The 19,674-nt window shown below is 38.0% G+C and overlaps 2 protein-coding genes across 3 annotated transcripts; both read right to left on the reverse strand.

Annotated features, from left to right (window-relative positions):
- Positions 1-9,413: 9,413 nt before the first annotated feature.
- Positions 9,414-12,464, reverse strand: LOC128196483 (uncharacterized). Of its 2 annotated transcripts, none has more exons than XM_052877519.1 (2): positions 12,219-12,464; positions 9,414-12,082 (listed from the first exon to the last, which is right to left on the reverse strand). In XM_052877519.1, the coding sequence occupies exon 2, from the start codon at positions 10,280-10,282 to the stop codon at positions 9,743-9,745; it is 540 nt and encodes a 179-aa protein (XP_052733479.1). In that variant the 5' UTR covers positions 10,283-12,082; positions 12,219-12,464; the 3' UTR covers positions 9,414-9,742. The 2 variants fall into 2 exon arrangements, with proteins under 2 accessions (XP_052733479.1, XP_052733480.1); XM_052877520.1 differs by having other exon boundaries at positions 9,414-12,108.
- A 160-nt stretch (positions 12,465-12,624) lies between these two features.
- Positions 12,625-14,490, reverse strand: LOC108338913 (MLP-like protein 28). The gene is made up of 2 exons (XM_017575984.2): positions 14,263-14,490; positions 12,625-13,050 (listed from the first exon to the last, which is right to left on the reverse strand). Exons 1-2 carry the CDS (start codon positions 14,447-14,449, stop codon positions 12,761-12,763), a joined length of 477 nt encoding a protein of 158 aa, XP_017431473.1. The 5' UTR covers positions 14,450-14,490; the 3' UTR covers positions 12,625-12,760.
- Between the last annotated feature and the right edge of the window lie 5,184 nt (positions 14,491-19,674).

Genomic DNA, 19,674 nt, shown 5'->3' on the forward strand with positions numbered 1-19,674 from the left:
TTCAGAAGATGAGGTCAAGGTCACGGTGGATGAAGTTGTCATAGCAGATGTCGTTCTTCCTGTGCCTACAGATGAGTTCTTCACTGTGGAAGAAACATTTAAGTCCTTTGTCGCCTGGCCTAGACATTTGGTTGGCGATGTATCTAATCCCCCGGTAAACACTCGTACTATATACTTTTCAATTTTAATATTTACTTCTAATTGACGTTATAACAACCATTTTTGCATTTAACAGTAGATAGGTGATACGACTGTCGCGGTCATACAAATTTGATACAACAAGAATTAATGCAGTATAGACTAGGATTTGACTCCTAGGTCGTCTCTCAAGGACCAATTTGTGTTGGTTCAGTCTCAGATTTTTTTACACGAAGGGGGGTGTTTTCGTTGATGTTTTACGCGGTAAATAAAAATTAAAATTGGAAATTAAACACAACTGAATTTAAAAACGTTTGAAATAAATTTTAAAGACAATAAAAACTAAACGGTAAATATGCAAAAACGGTAAAATTAAACGATGCAGAAAACAATAAATGGGAAAATAAAAGAGACGGTAAAATTAAGAACACTTCACTGAAAATGAAATTTGTCAATGAAACAGTAAACATGCAAAAACGTAACAGCAGACGATAAGATAAAGAGAGTTCAGAAAATGGTAAATTCAAATAAAATTCAACGAACCTTGATTGAAAAAAGTGCAACTGGAAAATACAATTAAACTTCAATTAAACTGGAAATTGAATCAAACACCCAACCTCCCCAAGAGGGGAGGAGAAAACCAAAACGTAAATTGTACTCCTAACTCTACTCCTAAATTCTACTTGGTTTGCTTCTCTGCATGCTGCTGGATTTATAATGCCAAATTCTCTGACCAACTCCTCCTGTAGCTTATTTCTTTGAATTCTTTACTCAATTAATGAGCAAGTGGGAACTCCATTTTGTGGTATGCGTTTCCAGCTAAGGTTCACGTGAATTCCCTTCAAGCTTTCCATTCCAAACTCTTGTCTTCTTCAATAATTCGAGTGGGCTCCCTCCAATTTTGCTGGACCGTCTGGTTAGTGAAGTACTGCTGGAATGAACCCAGAACTCTCATCTTCTGGATGCTTGAAGCTTATATGCTGTTTGCGTGAATGTCTAGCCAATCATCATGTGCATCTCTTTGCTCAAAGCTGGACGTGAAGCTGTTGAGCTAGCTGGACCGTGGAGGTTGCTTTGCACTCTACTGGATTGTGTCCTCTGCTCAAGCACCGTGCTCCCTTCTTCTCTTCCGTTTCCATCACTGGACTAGGGCCGTGACACTCTTCTCTTCAAGCTCAGCCGCTGGACTTGGACGTTGTTGCTGGGTTGCCTCCGTGTGCTCACCAAAAGGAAGGTGAAGAAGCTTCTCAGTGGTAGCTGTTGGATTGTGGAAGCAATGCTTGCTGGACTTGCTGGACCTGCCACCGTGTGCAAGCTGGATTTCCTCATCTCCTTCTCCCTTTCCCGTCACAGCCTTCTCTCCCTGTGTGTGGATGGCTGCTGGAAGTGCACTACTGTATTGGACCGTGAGACTCCTTCACTTGTATGGCAGCCATGGCTCTTTACTCCTTGCTGGAACAAAGCCGTGGCAGCTGCTTCTTTTAGCTGGATATGGATCCCTTCATTATTGGACACCTTGCTGCTTTGTGCACCTCCAACTACTGGACCACCGTGTGCTCTTCTGAACGCATGAAGATAGCTGGGAGAATGAAGTCTGCTGGACCAAGCTTGCTGGACTTCTGGATGGAGCCTCGCTGCTGTCCACGTTTCTTTCTCTCATGTGGTCCGTGTTTCTTCGTTGGGTTGGTGGCTGGCTGTGCTGTCCGCGTGTGTGCTTCCATTGAGCTTGCTGGACGCTCCAAACTCCCAACTTAATTCTCAGTTGGACCGTTCATCTTCTTTCCATACTCTCCATGTCTTTTTGCAGTGTTTTGCTGAAGTAGAGAAACCGTGAGCACCATCTTTTGCTGCCTGAATTCCTTTTCTCAAAATTGGAAACCACGTTCCAGCCAAGAGAGGATGAGGTGGCTCCTACTTTTACTCCAAAAGTATTGCCAAAATAATTTGTGGCTGTTTGCTTCAGCTGCTGCCAGCCTTTCATTTACCAATTAATAATCACTTTTTCTAAAAAGAAAGAGAAGGAATATGTTAAATGTAAACAGCAAAATGCACATTTCAATAATAAAAGCTTGAATAGTAAAAGCATTGGACGTGACAACTATGGCCATTGTGCTAATAAAATTCAAATTGAATTAATGTGCTTTCTAAAGGCAAAACTCCACGTGAAATCAACAACATCTTCTCTTAGTGCACCCCTAAATATGAGATTCACACCCCTTTACTCATTTTACCTCCAAATGTTCCAAAATGTATTTCCAAAATTTTCCCTCCAATCACTAATGCAATTAATTAGTTCAGATAATTCAAACTAGACAAAATTAGAATTACTGGTCAATTTAAGCACAATTAGTGAAAATGGGAAAATAAAGGACATTTAAGCACAATTCCCCGATTAATTCTAGCACAATAAACTAAGTGAAGTGAAGAAAATAATGATTCATCAATAGGTCAAGAAGGAAGTCCTACACCGAAGAAAGCTCATTTATCTGAGGATGACCCTCTTGGTGCGTTAGACGAGCTTGCTAAAATCATTTCAGATGCACCGATGAATATACACTGTGATTGTACTACATTTGGAAGAGAAGCTCAGATCCCATTGTACTTGCATCATCAAGATGTTAGGGAGCTTGCGTTGGGTAGAGAAGAAATTAATATTACACTCATTCAGCTGTGGATGATGTAAGTTTATAAAAACTTTTTTATATAATTCTATTTCATCAGCTTACTTATATCAGATTATTTCTTCATTTTAGGTATGTGTTTGATGTTAGTTACAAGAAGGGGTTCAACGATGTATATGGGTTCATTGACCCCTCTGTGACTCATGAAAGAAATAAATTTGATGATATCCAAACATACATCACCACCTGCTTTGGAATGGGGAAGGAGATATATTTTCTCCCTTATATACATGGGTAAGTGAAGTTTGTTAACTTCAACACATTCATTTATTAATTTTGGTATATGATTCATAAGTTATTACCAATTTCAGGTGTCATTGGCAGCTACTTGTGATCTCCATACCGGAGAACATTGCTGTCTGGTTTTGTTCATTGCAGAAGTCTCCTCCCAGCCCTCTTAGACATGTAGTAGATTGGTAAGAATCTTAATGTTTCGACTTTTTTTTTTTATATAAATGTATGCTAAAGGAATTGTTTTTAATAGTTCCCTTGCAACACATATGATGTTATCTGGGAGATCTACTGCTACAGCTAAAAAGCTTGCATGGGTTGCCCTTAAGGTTTGGTATTTTAGTCCATACTTTGTTACATTTGGTTCCATTCAATTGATGTTACTTAACATTTTATAATTATGATGATATATTGTAGTGCAATATACAAACGGGGTCATATGAATGTGGTTACTACGTCATGTTTTGGATGATGACCATTATTCGTGCACATTACACTAGTGGATGTGAAACGATATTATTTAGGTTTCAATTTTATTTTCCCTATAGTTTAGATTTCAAATACACTAAGTTAAATCATTGTATTTTATGCAGAGATTCAATAGGACTGCTCCAATTCCAGAGAAGTCACTTCAACTTGTGAGGAAAGCACTAGCTAAATATGTAATTCATTTATATAATAGTATATAATAGATATTAGGATATAGTAAGTTCTAAGTTTATGTTTTTAAGTTGTTTGATGCTTTTCTACATTACTATTAGTTTAACTTTGTACATTACATTGATTTATGCTTCAAACTTGATTTATGATTATAATTGGATTGATTTATGCTTATAAGAAGTTGATTTATGTTTATTGAATGTATATATGTTTTATTATAATTTTCATTCAAAATATACGTTTCTGGATTATTCTCGACTGTTCTAGCTATAAATATATATGCAGGTCTGTTTCTGTTGTTGGGAATGTTGCAGAAACAGACCTCATTTTTTTTTAAAAAAACAAGGATATATGCCTCGGTTAGTGTCAAAACCAAGGTAGAAAAGGAACTTATGATCTCGATTATGACCACATCAGAGGCATAAAGTACTTCGTAGAAAAAAAGAAAGACTTCTACTGCCTCGGTTCAAGCTACAACCGAGGCAGTAGGGTGGAACATACGGCCTCGGTTCCCCCAACACGAGGCATATAGTCCTTTAAAAAAAACAAAACCAAAAACTTTACTGATTCAGTTATGGTTGAACCGATGTCAAATCCTCTCCCTTTACGCCTCGGTTCAAGCCCGAGGCCAAAAGTAGTACACTTTTTGCCTCTCCTGCATATGCCTCGGTTCGGGAACCGGTGCCTATAACGAAAAACAACCGCTGTCATTTCACCTGAATGTACTAGTGTAAGTTGAGTAATAGATTTAATATAAATAACTTTAGAGTTACTTTTATATTTGTATTATGTTTTCATATATTACATATTAATTTGAACAAATTAGTTATAACTTATCTTCTTAACTCAATTAAAAGTTTAATTAATTTATTTGTTGTAAAAATATCATTAGATAGATACTAAAAAGTTACAATCTTTAATTAAAAAGATTAATTTTAGTAAAAAATGAAAATTTTTCAATATCTTAAAGCTAATTAATTCAGTCTACCTGAATTCAATTAAAATGAATTGTGCTGAATTAGATTTAATATATAAAATATGAAAATTTAAACTTGTTTTTGGAATAAATTGATTAATAGATTTGCTTAAATATTATCCAACCCATAACATGATTATTTGTAGTCTAGGTATATTATTAACTAAAAGGGTTGTAATGAAAATTTGAACAAGACTCTTGATATGTATCGATAATCCAAAAGGGTGGTGCTCAATGCTGTCATGGGCACAATTCTGGTATAATTCTTCATTGCATCATAGTACTCGCATGTCACTTTTCAAGGCTTTGTATGGTAAGGATCCTTCTTTGATTTTGAGATATAAACCAATGTATAAGATCCTATTTTAGTTCAAGAGTTATTGCGGGAACATGATGTTTTGTTGCGGTAATTGAAAGCAAATTTGTTTAAGGTTCAACAATACATGAAAGCCCAAGCTGATAAAAGACGTATATTTTTGTGTTTTGAGATAGGAGATTGGGTTCCTGTGAAATTGTATTCATATAGGCAACATTCACTGATGGAAGACCATCAATGAATCATATTGGACCTCTTACTAGAGCCATGGCAAGGAAGATTCAAAAAGAAGAAGGATCACCTAACACTTTACTTCTATGAAAGGTTACTTATGAAAATCCTTCTTCTCTTGTTTAAAAACTAATATTTGTAAATAATTTTTTATAGGATACAATAAAAGCAAGAGTCATGGTCAACCAATCAGATTTGGGAAAAGCATTCTTCAAGGGATCAACACCAGGGCCGCTCTAGCGCCCTCAGACAGGGGGGGCTCCAGCTTAGATGCACCAAATGAACTTCTTGGCTCACGTGCGCTCCAACGCCCTTAGACAGGGGGGGCTCCAACGCCAACGAAGCAACCTGAAGCACGTTTTGGAAGCATTGTCCATGTGACCCAACATGCTTCCCGTGACCTAGCTGACTTGGCCTTCAAGCTCGTCTTTTATTTTGAATTTTGTAGGGAATTTAGCTCAGAATTGAGGCCCTTCTTCACCTATAGATAAGAAGGCCTCCCCTTTGTATTTTCTCACTTTTGAGCTTAGTGAAATGCTGCAAAAATTGTTTTCCAGCCCTATTTCTCTTGAGTTACTCCTTCTCTTCACTCTCTCTACCCTTTCCTCTAGCTTCCTTCCATAGTAGGAAGGCCTTCTAAGCTGAGAGGTCTCTACACACACTCCTTCCATTAAAAACACACCAAAACACCATTCATCTACTTCCATTCTACTGCACTTTCATGGCTTGCTGTTTGGAGTTGCAACCTACGAGTTCTAGGCCTGACAAGCTTCCATCAAGCTGATTTTGAGAAAAGTTCAAAAATTAAATATGCGTTATTTTGGACCTTTTGAAGTGATTGCCAAGATTGGTGAGGTCGCTTATAGACTCAATTTACCAGATTCAGCTCGTATCCACTCGGTGTTTCATATTTCTTTACTTAAAAGATTTGTTAGGAGTCCTTCACAACAGTATTTACCCTTGCTACTTACTACAACTGAGTTTGGTCCTTCGATACAACCTTTCTTTGTTTTAGATGTCTGCATAGTCATGCGTTAGTCCAAATCGATTCCATAAGTGTTAATTCAATGGGACTCTTTGGGACCTTCAGGAATAACCTGGGAGGATGTTCAAGACATTAAGGAGTTTTTTCCGCAATTCAACCTTGAGGACAAGGTTGCTTTTTATGGTGGGAGTATTGTCACGTGTATAGGAAATGTTGAAGACAGAGATAAGGAAGGAAAAGTTGTTAGGCAGAAAATTCACGTGGCTAATGGTTCGCAAGATGAGGTCATGAGGAAAAGCGTGAGGCAAGGACAATATTTTATTGAAGGACTTTGTGTAGTGAGAGAACGTGTGTGGTATATATGTTATTCTCTATTCTCCCTCTAATAATTGTTGATTTGCCTTTCTCTTCATATTAGGTTCTGTATAGCCATGGACGACGTGAAGAACTTTTTTTTATATATGTTGTTATTCATCTTTGGTAATCACTAGTGCAGTAAAGGAAAACGACAGCGGTTATTTTTACCTATTTACACCGGTTCTGCAGCCGAGGCATATACAGGCGAGGTAAAATGTCTATCACTTTTTACCTCGGTTCTGAACAGAGGCAAAAAAATGTATGCTTTTTCCTCGGTCCAAATGCAACCGAGGCAATAGAGATCTTTACCATGCGGCAAAGGGGGTCTTATGTGTGTATCAGCCTCTTTAGTTTTCTTCTGCTATATGCCAACATTTAACAGTTCTGATCACGTGCGATACAATTTTGCAAGATATAACAATAAACCCTTTATTAGTGGGAAATTTTCTATTACTTGATGGTGAGATGATACACACTAACTAACAGTAAGATAAATCATAAAAATGAAGATAAAAGCACAAAAATTTATAATTTTTCTGTTATGAACTCTTGTTTCGGGCGGTGGTTGTTTCCATAGGAGGAATAGTGTTTGTTCTAGCAATCACAGGAATAATCTTCCACAAGAAGCATAACCAAGCAAAAAGAAAAGCAAAGGAGGCTAAAATTAATAAGAGAAAAGAAGTCTCAAGTGTGAAAGCCAGTGCTTTATCATCAAGAATCTTCACTAGCAGAGAGATAAGAAAGGCAACAAACGATTTCTCCCGAGAAAATCTGATTGGAATTGGTGGATTCGGTGAAGTGTTCAAGGGGACATTCGATGATGGAACCGTGCTTTCCATCAAGCGTGCGAATCTTGGAAGCACCAAAGGCATTGATCAGATGCGAAACGAGGTTCGAATTCTGTGCCAAGTAAACCACAGAAGCTTGGTGAAACTCCTTGGTTGTTGCTTGGAACTTGAACACCCTTTGCTGATATATGAGTACGTTTCAAATGAGACCCTTTTTGATTACCTTCATCGCCATTCTTGTGGCACAAGGGAACCCCTGAAATTGCACCAAAGACTCAAAATTGCACACCAAAGAGCCGAAGGGCTTTCATATCAACATCAAAGTAAATTAGAATAGAAAGAGAAATACAAATAAGGGTGGACCTTATTTGTGACCACCTTCATGTGACCTTTGCCTCATCAAACTTTTTCCGGCAAAGGCACCCTCTAAACAGGCTTTGTAGAAGTTGTGACCACAAGGTGTAGTAATGGGGTACTGCATCACCTTGCGGGATATTTTGACGTGCCTATGCTTGCAAGAGCCTCTACCACCAAAGCCAATGCGCCTCCATGCAACACCTTGAAGGACTTCACCATGTGCAAAATTAAACCATAAAGTTCCCATCTTTGCTAAAGACAAACAAAAAACCAGAACAAAGAGCAGCCAAAATTAAACCATAACAAAGAGAAAGCTTCTAGAATGTCGGGGAAGGAATGCGGATCTGGGTTGCTTGGTGGAGTAATTACGGCAGCAGAGCATTTCACCCAGACAAGGTCGTTGCCGGTGTCGACCAGCAGGAGGAGGCGCCGCGGCGGAGACGGGGAGGCAAGCGAAGAGCAGACGCTTGAGGGCAACTACGATGGAAGGGTTTTCGAGCAGGAGCCACTTGAACTGGAGAGAGGACCAGACGCCGAGGAGAAAGGTGGTGTGGTCGCAAAGGAAAGAGGCAATGGCAGCCACAACGACGGAGGAGTTGAAGGCGGCGAGGAGGGAGGAGGAGGCGGAGAGGAAGAAGGTGGGCTGGGCGAAGATAAGGGAGAACCACACGGCAAAGAAGGCGGCGGGCTTGAGGCTGAGGGCGTCGAGGATGGTGACGACGGGGGTGCCACCGAGGTCGAGGAGGAATAAGGCAGATGGAATTAGGACGATGGCGATCCGGTAGTTTTGGGCGAATGGTGAGGGGGTTTTGAGGGATCTGGAGGAGGCGGAGGAAGCGGAGGTGGAGGAGACGCCATTGCCGTGGACGTGACGCGACAACGAAGGGTGGGAGTCGTTAGGGTTTGGGGAGGAGGAGAAGAAGGGGGCGCTGTTGGATGAGGAGAGGGTTATGTGAGGGTGAAATGCAGAGGTGGAGGAGAAGAAGCGGAGGTGGAGGAGAGGGTTATGTGAGGGTGAAATGCGCGAGGACAGTGTTATGGAAAGATAGGGTATATTGCCTCGGGTCCCAGTGGACTGAGGCATTCTCAGGGTGTTAGGCATCGGGTAGGGTTTGAACCGAGGTCATATTATCTATATGCCTCGATTCCCCTTAAACCGGGTCAGAAAAGTTAACCTAAACTACGAAAACGCCATCACTTTCTTATAGATTTCGATTCCGCCTCAACCGAACCTATTGTGCGATTTCAAATCCAATCTTTTTACTAGTGAATATTAGATATTAAAACTTTCCATTTGTTCATTACAAGTAGACACTTTCTATTCTATTGCAGAATATTCTCTAGTTGTTTTATATAAATATCAGTTCAATAAAAGTAATGTTACAATATCATAACTCGTTAACTATAATTTTAAATATGAAATGATGTTCAATTACTAACAAATTATTAAATTATTAATTTACCAATAAAAGAAATTCTTCCGATAGAAAAGGTTTATCAATGAATTTTAATATTATAATTATTAATAAAAATATATTTAGAAATAGATTTGTGAATTAATTATAATTTTTATGATAGATGAAATTTATTGATAAAATTAGTCGTTAAATAATTTATCAAACAAAAAATTATATCTAATTATATACACTAGTAAAAAATAGGCTTTTTAACTCGCCTAATAGGCTTCGGTTAAAGGAAAATCGAAACATATACGAAAGCGGTGGCAAACTTGTATTTTAGACGAACTTATATACCCCAGTTCTAAAAAAACTGGTGTTGAAATAGGTTTATGCCTCGGTTAACACAGGACCGAGGCCTAATATTATGTGTTTTGGCCTGACACGCTTCGGTTCTAAAAAGAAGTGGTGTTGAAATAGGTTTATGCTTCGGTTAAAACAGTACCGAGGCCTAAAATTTCACAACACCTAGGTTTTTTACCTAACCTACACTACTGCTCTCAAAACCTACCTTTCTCTCAAACCCTACCTTTCTCTCAAACCCTGCTCACTTCTTCGCCTAGTCTCAAAACCTACCTTTCCCACAACTAAACCACACCACTGCCAACCCCAAATCTGGTGGCGGGGGAGGAACAGGGGGGATGAACGACGCGACAGAGGAGGAGGAGAAACGGCGGAGGAAGCGTCGATTGAGGTGGCGGGGGAGGAAGCGAACGACGCGGGGACGAACGACGCGATAGAGGAGGAGGAGAAACGGCGGAGGAAGCATCGATTGAGGTGGCGGGGGAGGAAGTGAATGACGGGGATGAACGACGCGACAGAGGAGGAGGAGAAACGGCGGAGGCAGCGTCATTGAGGGCCGGAGGAGGTAGCGAGAACGCGGCGAGGCCGCAGCGAGACCGTAGTGAGGCCGCGACGAGGTCACGGTGAGGTGGTGGCGAGTAGCGGCAAGGGCGTCCTGCAGCAGTGGCAGCGGTGGCATTAGCGAGGCACGAAGAGGTGGCGGCGAGGTGGTGGTGAAGTCACGGTCCTGCAGCGGTGGCGTTTCTGCATTGCAGCGGTGGCGTTTCTGCAGCGTTGGCGAAGTCACGAAGAGGGGAGGCATCAACCTTCATCTTTTCTTTTCTCTGTTCTGGTTTGGCCTTGCAGGAGCCTCCGTTCTTCCCCCAAATCGTTCTCAGAGTTGGTGATGACAACCTCCGCCAACTAAACCCAAATCATTCTCATTGCATCAAAACCCAAATCGTTCTTAGAGTTGATTCTTACAAAAGCTGTGTTATTTTTTTTCTTTGTTATTTTGGGAGTGATTTTGTTAAGGCTGGACTGTGAAAGGGATTGAATCACGTTGGACCACCCTTCTTATTGATATTCTGAGATTTGGTTTTGTGAAAGGGAAGGAAAAATAACCCTTTTGCTTCTATGCAACCAAAATAATCCAAATGCTAAAAAAAAAACACGCAATTGCCTCGGTTATCAAGAACCGAGGCATAATCCTCTCTCGTATTAACTTGGTTCTTCAGAACCGAGGCGTAAACCTTGCTTCTTTTTACCTCGTCCGTATATGCCTCGGTTGCAGAACCGATGCCTATAAGCAAATTTAACCGATACCATTTCTCCTTACTGCACTAGTGATACTAAAGCCGTATTTATAAAAACTCAAAATATTTAAATACACAATTCAATGTTCTTGTATATTTTACTTGTTATTCCTATATGTGATTGAGTACTTAATATAAAGAAACATACTTAGAAGAATATTGTTAGTCATCGTACGATTCTACTATTATATATATATATATATATATATGGGTTAAATATGTTTTTAGTCTCTGTACTATCAAGCGATTTTGGTTTTAGTCCCTCTTTCAAAGTAAGGTACATTTTAGTCCTCCTCCTTAAGGAAACTTTGATTTTAGTCCTTCAAAACTAACACCGTTAAAAATCACGCTAACGGTAGACTGACACGATTTTTTCTTTTTGCGCTGAGTCAGTGTTTCTCACCTTTTCTCCCTCGTCTCTTCCTTCCATCTTCCACCCAACCTCCCCACCCTCTGCAAAAAGGTCATTGACACTGTCCTCGTCGTCCTCGTCGAATGGATCATATCGAATTGGAAAATGGAAAGATTTGTAGAAGTTATACCCTTCGTCGCCATTTTGCGGAAAATCGTTAGGTATCAATATGTTAGATACCTGTAACTCGATTGATGAAATAATATCTCTCTTCAAAAAAGCATGTTTCTTTTGACCATCGCAAAAAGAAAAGATTTTTTTGCGAAAAAGAAAAGATTTTTTTGCGAATGAACAAGATTTTGAGAAATTGTCCATACGTAAAATCAGAAGTATTGATACGGGCCTTTTCCACGCACCGTCGTCCTTGTCTCTTCTCCAGATACTGTTGCAAACCTAATACTGTTGTAATTAGTGCTATTGTTGGCATGTATTTGAAGTGTGGAAGGTTGGAAACTGCCAGGCGAGTCTTTAATTCCACTGGAAATAAGCAGGATGTAGAGTTGTGGAACACAATTTTATCAACACTGACTCACTATGGCTATATCATCGAAGCAATTACGATGCTTTATAATATGCTAAGATCAGGAGTGAAGCCAAATAGAACCACTTTTTCCGTCATTTTGAATGCTTCTAGTCATTCAGGTCTTGTATAGGAAGGGTTTCAGTTCTTCAAGTCCATGCCTAGTAAGCATGGTGTCGTCCCTGACCAACAACACTATGCATGCTTAACTAATCTTTTTTATGAAGTGGAGTGTTTTAATGAATCAGTGAAGGATCTGCAGATGATGGATTCTAAGCCAGATGACCATGTTGTATGTCGATTGTGTGGGAATATAGATCATGGGAGAGAAGTTGTTGTACTCCTTATCAAATTGTAGCCACAATCCTTTGAAACCTACAAATTACTTTCAAGTATTTATGCTGCACTTGGGAAATGGGATTTGGTTGAGAAAATAAGACATATTTGTCGTGAGAGACAGGGGAGAAAAGAGCAGGCCATTAGTTGAATTGACATTGATAATAAGACTCACACTTCACTGTATTGGATGTGTCACACCCTTTAGACAGTGTCAATGACCTTTTTGTAGAGGGTGGGGAGGTTGGGAGAAAAGGTGAGAAACACTAACTCTGCGCAAGAAAAAAAAATCGTGTCAGTCTACCGTTAACCACATCAGCTAGTTTTTAACGGTATTAATTTTGGAGGAATAAAATATACTTTACTTTGAAAAAGGGACTAAAACAAAAACCGCTTGAGGGACTAAAGTATAGTGACTAGAAACATGCTTAACCCTATATATATATATATATATATATATATATATATATATATATATATATATATATATATATATATATATATATATATATATATATATATATATATATATATATATATATATATATATATATATATATATATATACCGACAAAATCCAATGAGAAAAGAAGACCACACGATATCCTTTATTTAATACCTTTCTGACATATATATCACCGACATGCCACTTATTATTATTGCACACAAACTACAAAAGTATTATTTGCCACACATACATGAACCTTCTTTCAATTCTTATTTGGTGGCATCTCTTTCTGCCTCGAGAATATGAGCATCAACATCTTTAATGATATGGTCATATAATTCCAGGTAGCCATATGGAGGATGAACATCCTCTCTTAGCTTCTCATATTCAATGGTCCATTTGATTGAAGTTCTGCCATCATCATTCTCTATGACTTCAATGGTTAGCTTCAACGGCTTATATTTATCATCGACAGCTTCACCAAAGAGCTTGAATACAATTGTTTTGCTCTGTTCATCAACCGATTCAATACTTTCAAGACATGTTACTGTCTTACCGTCTGTTGTTTCACAATAACCAATCATTAAAAAACAAAAATATTAGAAGAATATGTAATTGATAACTCATTTGCTAAATTCATGACAAATATATTTAGCCTGTATAAATATTTTTTTTTTCAATTTCGGTCTCCATACAATGGTAAGTTTTCTATTTCTATCTTTCTCTTACCTTTGTTTAAACTCTAATTTGGGTAAAGTTTGCCATAAATGCTTCGGAAAAAAGAGAGTAAAACAATATTTACACATACATCAAACTGATTTTCAAATTCTTAAAAGGTGATATAAAAATCTATTTTAAACTTAACTTAATTTTAGTAAGCTGAATTATTAAGTGAGATTTGTATTCACTTTATTTATTTATTTATTTATTTATTTATTTATTTATATATATATATATATATATATATATATATATATATATATTGTAAATCTACCTTATTTTTAGTTAATATAGAATTTTCAACTCACTTACCTCATATCTAAACATATACATTTTAAATGTAAGATTAGACAATAATTTAATAATGGTATGATGGAGGGTGACATAATAGGCTCCACAAACAACTTATTTTTTTCGGAACGAGCTTTGGATGAGAAGTGAACTTTAATTCTTTCAAATCTTACAAAATTTACTTGTAAAATAAGATTTCTATTCAGTTATATATTATAAATTTGTGTAAACTTTAAGTTTAACTTAATTTTACAAAATAAACTTATAACATAAAGTTTGCACTCAGTTGATTTGAAATCATACAAATCCTTAAACACAACTTAGTTTTGTTGATAAATCAATCTTGCTAGATATTTTCGTAACTTGATAAAAGAAATATAATGTAAGAAAACTAATTAGTGTTTTTCATAAACTTATTATCAAAAATTCTTTAAAAATACCATTTTAATAAGAACATAAAATAAGAAGACTAAACAAATTATATGCATGAGTGAAACTAGTTTATTGAAATTTATATTAGCTATCTATTATAGCTTATTCGAGTTTAACTTCTACGGTAATTGTTAATTTCGGCATATGTAATAAGAATTAATTATTTTATTTTATTTTCTTATTCTTTAAATACCTATATAAAAGTATATCCAAATTGCATCATAGGTTTGATCTATATACATTAAAACTAAGTAATGAATAATATGAATTTCTCGCATTTTGATTTGTCTAACATATGCAAACACAATTTAATTATAAAAATAATTACCTAAGGTATAAGTCCAGTGTTTGACCGAATCATTGGTATGCCAATCATCACCTTGATGGAGTTTGGTTCCATGAATTTTACCAGCAACGTGTTGAACCTGGGGAAGGTTTTTGGTCAAGATGTGGAACCATTTGTCTGCAGTTGCATGAACTGGAAGTTCAGTGCTAATTTTTCCAGTAAGTGACATTATGAAGGATTGCAGAAACAAACAACTGAGGAAACGAATGGGATAATGTAGAGAGGGATGAGAATCACTCCTTAAATAGGAAAACCTTACCAATATCTTCGGCTGCCAACTAATTAAATTAATTGAGCATTTAATGCTTTTGAAGAAATAAATTCTTGCTCCAAGAAATCAGTTCTGCCTCTGAATGGAAAGTGATGTCTAGGGTAATTCTTTTAATATAGTGAATGCCTAATATAATAGAATTAGTTTACTTGTAATATAATTAATACGGTAACTAATTACTTAAACTTATAACTATGATAACTTAATTAATTATAACTACGCTTAACCTAAGTGGTTTTCTTTTTCTAATATATGTTTAATGTAGACGACTACTTATGTTTTAGTTGATGGAAAAAAATCGTGTCAATGAAAAATTATTCTATTAATAAAGGAATAAAATTTACATAAGAATACAACTTAAAAAAACACACGAGACAAAGAGAATAATATTATAAAAAAATTGATATAACAGACAATTTCCTCGTGTCATTTCACTTGAGTAAACTAACATTTCCAAAAACAAAAACTTAATTCAAATTTTACAACATCATAAAAAGAGTATATAAAATATCTAATATAAATTTAAAATATTTTTCATGAAAACATAAAAAAGTTATAAACTTATAAATTATTATATAATCATTATTATCACGTTATTATTTATCAAGTCACGTTTCTCATTAACATTTTACCTGTGTCAATAAGTTATAAAACCTCTTATTGGTTTCCTTAGGAAACTCTTCTACACATCTATTGTATGCTAATGAAGCATGTTAGATAAGAATTATTCACCATTGTATATACATAAATTGATTCATCTCATTGTTATAAAAGTGGTTGAACCTAAAGGATACCAATTTTCATGTATAGATGAGGTAGAGGGAATTTCTTCATAAAATGTCTAAATCTTATAATTTGATATGAATCCTTTTTGGTATAGGTGAACTTTTACCACTTAATATTTCAAAATTCTACTACATTCACATTTTATGCATTAGTATCTAATCCCTCCATTAATAGCATACTATTTATATTGTCGAGCTATCCGGACAAACATTTCAACTCCTTGGACAAAAGTTTCCTTCAAACCTCTTCTACTGCGATAACAACGATCATACATCAACCCACGATTGTTCTATGAGAAGCCAAAAGAGGAAAATGCTAGTGAATTAAAGATCATTCACTAGTAAAAGAATAGTCATTAATGTGCTTAATAGACCTCGATTTTCACAAAACTGAAGCATATTAAAACGCGGTGACATTTTTGTAATTAAGGCGAACTTATACACTTTGGTTCAATGGGAACCGAAGCATATGCTCTCTACTGCCTCGGTTATTTACGAAACCGAAGCATAAAACCCCTCTACAAATCCACCCATACCCCTCCATAAGTCAGACTAACAACTTTTCGATTAAGCCTTATTACTTTGGTCTTCTTCGAACCGATGTCATTGGGCATTTATGTTTCGGTTTTCCTTCTAATCGAGGCATAGGTTATTTTGAATTTTTTTAGCTCTTTAGGCATCAGTTAGCAGAAGAACCGAGTTAGTAGCTCTTTCACTAGTTCAAATTACTAAACCATATATTCAAAATCTGAATCTTAACAAGAACTTTCTTATACAACTCCTCCAAACCCTCAGTGTAGCTCCCAACATCAAATCCGACCATTATGCTAAATTGCCTAACCTCAAACCCCTCGACGCACCCGTCGAGCTCCCTTTGGTCATTGACGGTCTGCAGTCGCGTGCGAGACGCTCGAGGTGGAGTTGAAAGCACCGTAGTGGCCGCAGAAAGCATCGTAGTGGTCGTAGAAGGCACGACCGATGTTGATGACGTAAAGGGAACAAGGCTCGAACCACTGGGCCCTGGTGCGGAACTGGAAGGCGTGGTACTCGTGCGTGTGCACGTGAAATAAGGGCACGTTGTCGAAGGGAGGGGAAGCTAGGAGGAGGAAGACGCAGGGAGGGAAGAAAAGGTTGTTTAGGGGAATTTGACTTTAGGATTGGGTTTGAGTTATCGAATAAGGTAGAGAATTGAGAGAGAGACGAAAGGGAGGTGGTGATGGAGAACTCGTGCATGGAGGGGCGGAGGGCGGATTGGCGACAAGCGGAGAACCACCCAAGGACGGAGGAGTGAGGGTGGAGGGGGGAGGGGATGACACAGTCAGAGGATTCATGGAAGGAGGGGGAGTAGAGGAAGCCGTTGATGGTGGCAAGGAGGGTGGGAACGACAGAGGAAGAGTTGTCGGAGGGTGTGGTGGGAAGGTGGGTGACGTGGCCAAAGAGGAGGTCGTGGATGGCGGAGGGGGAAGTGGAGAAGCGTTGGATGAGGGAGGCAAGTGTGGGGCCAGAAATCGCGATGTTTTGTAACGGTGGATCGTCCATGGCGGCGGTGAGAGAGAGAGAGAGTTGTGAGAATAATGGATCTTTGTTCACAATAGAGCGTTCTTGAGTCCGTTTTACTTTACCAATAGAGAGTCTTTAAACCGAGATACGAACACACTTTTTGGTGCTTCTTTTCTATGTTCAATATTCACAATTTTTTCAATGAACAGTTCGTAAAAAATCACAATAATTTCGTAAATACTATGGCTTTAGCGCCGGCGCTGATTCAAATGACTGGAACAAAAGAAGGGTGAATCCAACGTTGGTAGCGAGAGTGTTGGTGCTGGTTGAGGGAGACCAAGGCTTGAGTCTTGTATTTCTGTCAAGGCTTTAGGACCTGCGAAGCAACTTCATGCCTGATTTTATCAACTAGGTATTACTTACAATCAAGATTTGGCCACCAATATTGGTAAATTTTTATAGCATTTGTAACTCTATTCGGAATACCCATCAGTTGTTCGATCAAATTCCCAAAGGGAATTTGTTTCTTTGGAACGTCTTGATTCAGTATTTTAAGCTTGTTAGTTTGATATTTTGTTACTGTTATTTACTCTGAGATGTAATTGATGTTGTAAAGGGATTTTTGGATCTGAATTAACTTTAAGTGCTTGAAACCAATATGTTCGTTTCAAAGAGTTTTTTTTTCATGTGCTGGCATTAACATTTTATTGCCATTTCCTTGTGATGAGTGAAAAAAATTGCTTCCGTAAAAAATTGATTAATCAAGGCTGAAGTATAAGAAATGACTCTTTTTGCCAAAATTCTGTAAAAGGTTTTGGGATGGAAAACTAATGAGCTTGAGAATTGGCTTGCATTTTGCCATTGGCCTTTGGTTTTGAAGCATTTCTTCGTCGCTATAGGTATTTGGTGACATTCTGTTTTATGCTTGGCATGCGAATGTTGAACATTTTCTTCTATTCAACTTACTAAATATTATAGGAAACAAGTAGTTTTGGTGTTTTAAATACAATATTAAAGTTTTTAATGATTACTTGAAGCATATCCAATGTTCATTTTGAAAGGATTTGATTTCAGCAAAATTCATGTTGAAATAGTTTCTTTATGTTGTATAGTTCACTAGTAAAACAACTGTATATTAACGCGCCATATATGCTTCGGTTTTATAAAAACTGAAGCATATAAAAATGCGGTAGCATTTTGTAATAATAGTAAAGTTATATGCCTCGGTTCTTTGAAAACCGAAGTAGAAATGGTCTATTTCCTCGTTATAAGAGCAATTAAGGCATAATAACCTGCAAAATTCACCTACTTTTCTGCAAGTTAGACTTTTCATCTGATGACTTATCTAGAAGAGACTTAGTGCCTCGGTTGAGAGGTGACCTGAGGCATAAAAGATACTTAGTGCCTTGGTTGAGAGTGTGACCCGAGGCATAAAAGCTTGCGTAATTTCAATGTATCCCAAGTCTTCCCCTTTTCTTTGTCTCACGCGAGAGGGTTCCTAGGGGACACCTTTCTTCTTCCCCATTTCTCACTGCTTCAAGCTTCTTTCTTCTTCTTTTCTCGCACCTATCTTCTTTCCCCTTTCTCACTGCTTCAAGCTTCTTTCTTCTTCTTTTCTCGCAGACAAACTGGGAGGATCATCGATGGCACTACAATGACGACGAAAGAACGGCGACGACGCGGCTAGGATGTGGTGAGGGCGCGACAAGGACATGATGAAAGAACGACGATGACGCGACACAATGAGGGTTGTAGCTGCCCTGCCTCCACAAGGGTTCCATCTCCTTTGTCTTTTCAAGAACTCTTCTTCGTTTCCACAAATTCCTCCTGGTTCCAAAAATAGGGTTCTGCAGATGGGGGAAAGGGAAAAAACATTCTGCCTTCTTACTCCTGCGTCGTTGTGGAGAGGATGAAGGCGTGCAACTCTTGACCATGGATGACAACTTAAGGAGTTCGCCATTGAAGCTCATGGTTGTGCTTGCGAGGAAGAAAAGAACTCGTTCGCGTCAATGGAGGTAGGCACCATGAAAGGATTTGCGATTTTTGAGTTTGGTTTTTACGCTTTGAGGTTCCTGGTGAAGAAGATGAATGATGGAGCAAACATTGTTTCTGTGATTCTGTGTGCAAGTTGGGGTGGAGAAGATTGAATCAAGGAGGCACGATTTTCTTTTTGGTTGCATTAATTGAGGAGGACGAACTCGCGAATCGTAGCGGCGCCATTCTGGGTTCTTTTATGGTGGTCCAGTTCCGGAGCAGAAGGGAAAGTGTTCTGTGTTCTATCAAATTGGTTTCTGAAATTAGGAAATCTTAGGTCTCTGTTTTGATCTTGGGTTGGGATTTTGTGTTCGTTTGTAGGCTAGGGCTCGAATTACAACCATTGTTTGTCGAATTGGGCTAGTTGTGAAGATGTACAACTATCTGAAGAAAGTGAAGCAACCCATCTCTCTAGGGGGAAAGCTGAGTACTTTTCTCAGCTCTCTGTTGGGAAACGGGAAAAAAAAGGAGCTCTAGCGAGAGATTTTTTTACAGAGTACCACCAAAGTAAAAAAGGAGCAACTTGATCAATTTAGGGATATTCCCAATGTGGTGGAAGATGAAGAAGAAGACGATGACAAGACAGATAATGACGATGCAGCGACACTAGTTCAGAAAGGGATTTAGACATTTGTTATTTTGGGCTTTTAACGTCTGATCTCTGTCCGATGTCTATACGGGTGACGTTAATGATATAGACATCCGATCCATACAGGTCTGACGTCTATATAGACGTCTGACACTATAGATCAGACGTCTAAAACGTTGCCGTATTTGATTGCATCTATAACATCTCGAGTTGCT

Source organism: Vigna angularis, chromosome 5 (assembly GCF_016808095.1).
Source record: "Vigna angularis cultivar LongXiaoDou No.4 chromosome 5, ASM1680809v1, whole genome shotgun sequence".
Taxonomy (NCBI): Eukaryota; Viridiplantae; Streptophyta; class Magnoliopsida; order Fabales; family Fabaceae; genus Vigna; species Vigna angularis.

Coding starts and splice junctions, on each gene's coding strand:
- LOC128196483 (XM_052877519.1), bottom strand. CDS start 10,282: ATGCCTCCCCTCTTCGTGACTTCGCCAACGCTGCAGAAACGCCACCGC.
- LOC108338913 (XM_017575984.2), bottom strand. CDS start 14,449: ATGTCACTTACTGGAAAAATTAGCACTGAACTTCCAGTTCATGCAACT. Junction 13,051..14,262: donor ACACTGGACTTATACCTTAG/GTAATTATTTTT, acceptor GTGAAACAACAG/ACGGTAAGACAGTAACATGT.